Genomic DNA, 3538 nt, shown 5'->3' with positions numbered 1-3538 from the left:
TGAACCCAGGAGGCGGAGGTTGCGGTGAGCCGAGATCGCGCCATTGCACTCCAGCCTGGGTAACAAGAGGGAAACTGCGTCTCAAAAAAAAAAAAAAGATTAATATTATTTGGAAATGTATTCCACAACTAATTTATTCTGAGGCTACCTGCCGGGATAGTCTTCTCAAAATTAAACGTTCTATAGGTACAAAGTAATTTTAAGAGAAAATATTTTAATTTTAAAACTTACTCTTAAATTTTCTGGACCAAAGCATACCCTTCCACGTATAGAACTCGGGTTTTAACCAAATACTTGGTTGAAAACTATACAAATTCAGACATAACTGAAGTCTTGATTCTGCCACTTTCAAGATTGGGTGGTACAGATTCTTCTCATTCATGCCATTAGTTTCTAGCTCATGTGGTTCTTTATTCAAAGAATACTGATAGCAGTCCTTCACAAAATGGTAGATTCAGTCTAAGGACTAAGACTAGATCATTCTGGAATAACAAGGGGTTACTTTTACAAACCCCACTTACCATTTGGTCCTAAGTTTTCATAAAAAATTTATATAGGCAGCAGATGTATACAGAAAAACCTAGAGGAGGCCGGTTTAAATGTAAAATACCCACATACTCAAAGCGTAAGAACAATATACTTAAGACAAAACAATCTTGGAGCAATTGTCCAATATCACAAATACGGCAGTTACCCCTAAACAGTGTTCTGATTAATGGCAACCAATTTCCTTCAATCTTAAAGGCAACCAATTCAAGCCAGTAGGTTAAATCCTTAAAGTGTACTGAAATGCTACTCCTTTTTTCCGGGGAACCAGGTGAGAATTTTGTGCTAAGAACTAATCAGGGAAATGGATGTAATGAAAATAAGACGCTAAAATATAAGAAATACAAGCCTCCTTAATAATCAGCCAAGAAAAAGATAATCGGGTTATGTATCCTCCCGCCGATTCTTTCTGTCTTAAAACAACCTTTTGCCGAAGTCGGGTGGATTCATAGTAGAAATAAATGAACTTTACAATGAGTCAAATTCCACTAAAAATCAGAAGCAGGAGCTTACTCGTCCCCCAGGTCTGACCCGCCTGCAGCCCGAGGCCACCAAAAGACACACCTCCCTTCCCCCACCCACCACAGCCGGCTCTTCAGGTAACAGGCGTTTCTTCTCGCGCTGTCTGAACAAAAACAGTCCAGAAGGAACAGATTTCTTTTCTTAAAAACTGAACAAAAGCCAAAAACGCCACAAACACAACCTAAACCTTCTAAGCTCGACTACCCCCGTTCTGCACATTCCTTCACAGAAGGATGCCGAGCCCCGGGTGTCGGCGGAAACCAGGAAGCTCTCGGGGCCTCCCCGGGCCAGACCCGCACCCGAGAAGCCGCCGCGAGGCTCCGGGAGCCCCCGGTCACCCCAAGGCCGCGCCGCAGGCTTGAACAATGCGGCGGGTACAGCGGACTCGGCGCTTCCGAGCATGTTCGGGGCCGGACGCCCGGCGTCCCGCGCTGGTTCCAGAGAGGCGGCGGGCGCGGGGCGCAGAGGCCTCCCTCCCGCCCAAGCCGCAGCCCGCGCCCGCCGCCGTCCCCGGGGACGGTACTCACACACGCACAGCTCCACCACGTACGCGTAGTAGGACCAGACGACCACGAAAGTGATGAAGAGCACTGGCACCCAGCCCACGACGCGCTGGCAGCAGCGCCACAGCGTCCAGGGCGCCATGTTCGGTTGGCGGCTGCGGAGCCCCGCGTCCCACCGTTCTGGGGAGCGCAGGAGCCCCGACGGCGACGACTCAGAGGCTCCGGGCGGCTCCTGGTCCAGCTCCCCCGCCTCCGAGGCAGGGCTTGTGGGAGCAAAAGTCCCAGGCGCCGCCGGGACTCCTCCGGTCCCGGCGCCCGGCCAGGTCCCGCCCCCACCCCACATCCCGCCGCCCCCCTCCCCCCGCGTCCGTCCCCGCCCGCCCTCCGCCGGCTGCTGGCCGCCCACGGTCTCTGCGCCGTCAGGGGCGGGGCTTCCGCGGCCGGGGGGAGGAGAGGAGGGGGCGGGTCCGCCGCTCGGGACCGCCCATGGGCGTGGCGAGCTGGATGCAGACGGGTTGGGCGGTCTCTGGAAGCTGGGGAAGGAGAGGCGAAAAGCAACTCCTGATGGATGAGGGGGATAGGGGATGGATTTTGTGGGTCTAGACTCATGGGAGGAAGGAGACTATGGAAATGATTCTTTAGCTGATTTGTGGATCTTGGGCCTCTCTGTGTACAGAACACGCTCCACTGGGGTTCCTGGACACTGAGTAGTTGGGGCATTGATTCAAACATGACAAAGCCACTCCCCACTCAGTGTGCTAGGAAGGCACATTGTTTGAAGGCTCCTCCTGTGATTTTGATGTCCATCTCTGCGGAACCCGTCCCTTTCTTGAAGATGGAATGGTAGATATCTGCAATTTTGGGTGGAAGCCATGTAGGTAGGGTCCGTCAGTTTGATTCGGAACCCATATTTAAGATTGAGTAGCGAGAAGGAAAGAGCAAGTAAGTGACCCTCTCCTTGCCCCGCAAACGACTACGGAAATTTACAGAATTTATTTACAACTAGAGATTGCTAAGCAATGACGATAATCATATAGAACCTAGAAGCGTCACAGTGAAGATTTCATAATGCAAGGTCAGACGCATTAGAAGGGATTCCAGACGACATTCTTAAAGCCACTTCCTGCTATTAGCATGCCAGCTTTGGTTAGAATTAGTTTTTGTGTTTGCTTTTTGAAACAGGGTTTTCTCGCTCTGTCGCCCAAGCTGGAGTGCAGTGGCGCAAATCTGGGCTCACTGAAGCCTCGACCTCCTGGGCTAAAGCTTCAGCCTCCAGAGTTGCCGGACTACAGGTGCGCCACCATGCCTGGCTAATTTTTGTATTTTGTGTAAAAATTAGGTTTTGTATTTTGTGTAAAAATTAGGTTTCGCCCTGTTGCCAGGCTGGCCCTGAACTCCAAGGCTCAAGGAATCCCACCCCCACCTCCGCCTCCCAAAGAAGTGCTGAGCTTACAGGTGTGAGCCACCGCGTACACTGAGCTTTTAATTAGCTACTGCTCACTAAAGTCTCCATGAAAAAGACTTCTCTCATTGCAGCGTCACAGAAATATAGTAAAAGCAAGTAACTTTAACCATTGCACACTGCTGCTTGAAGTAATAAAGCATGTATAAAAGATTCTGTTCTCCCTGATTTTGTGCCTTAGAAGTCATGTTAGTTAGTGGCCAAGTCGACAGTAGGTTCAGGGGATTCAAGTGGTTCAAGTTCAACTAGTTTTCCAGAGAGGCTGCTTCGGAGGGTTAGACCTCAACATAGAATCTGGATGGACATCGAAGAACAGAAAGCCCTTTCTCCTCCATGTCATCTCTGCATATCAAAATCATGCTCCTAGAGCTCAGCACAAAGGCCATGTCCTCTACAAGTTCCAGGGCGGTTAGAAATGATCTTTCATGACATTTTGTTTATAACTTAGCTATGAAGCTGTCACATTCATTTCCTAGGGTGACTGTAACAAAGTACCACAAAACTG

The 3538-nt window shown here is 50.1% G+C and overlaps 1 protein-coding gene across 19 annotated transcripts in view; it reads right to left on the bottom strand.

Moving 5' to 3' along the window:
- ZDHHC20 (zinc finger DHHC-type palmitoyltransferase 20) overlaps nt 1–1911 on the bottom strand; it is an 84442-nt gene extending 82531 nt beyond the window's left edge. For all 19 annotated transcript variants that reach the window (XR_005203338.1, XR_005203339.1, XR_005203340.1 and 16 more), the window contains exon 1: nt 1596–1911. Coding sequence is in view for 14 of the 19 variants with exons in the window: in XM_017548167.2 (XP_017403656.2) it covers nt 1596–1713 (118 nt within the window). In the remaining 5 variants the exon portion in view is untranslated. The remainder of the gene's footprint in view (nt 1–1595) is intronic.
- Between the last annotated feature and the right edge of the window lie 1627 nt (nt 1912–3538).

This window comes from Cebus imitator, unplaced genomic scaffold, assembly GCF_001604975.1.
Source record: "Cebus imitator isolate Cc_AM_T3 unplaced genomic scaffold, Cebus_imitator-1.0 Scaffold204, whole genome shotgun sequence".
NCBI lineage: Eukaryota > Metazoa > Chordata > Mammalia > Primates > Cebidae > Cebus > Cebus imitator.
This window is presented reverse-complemented; position numbering and strand designations above follow the sequence as displayed.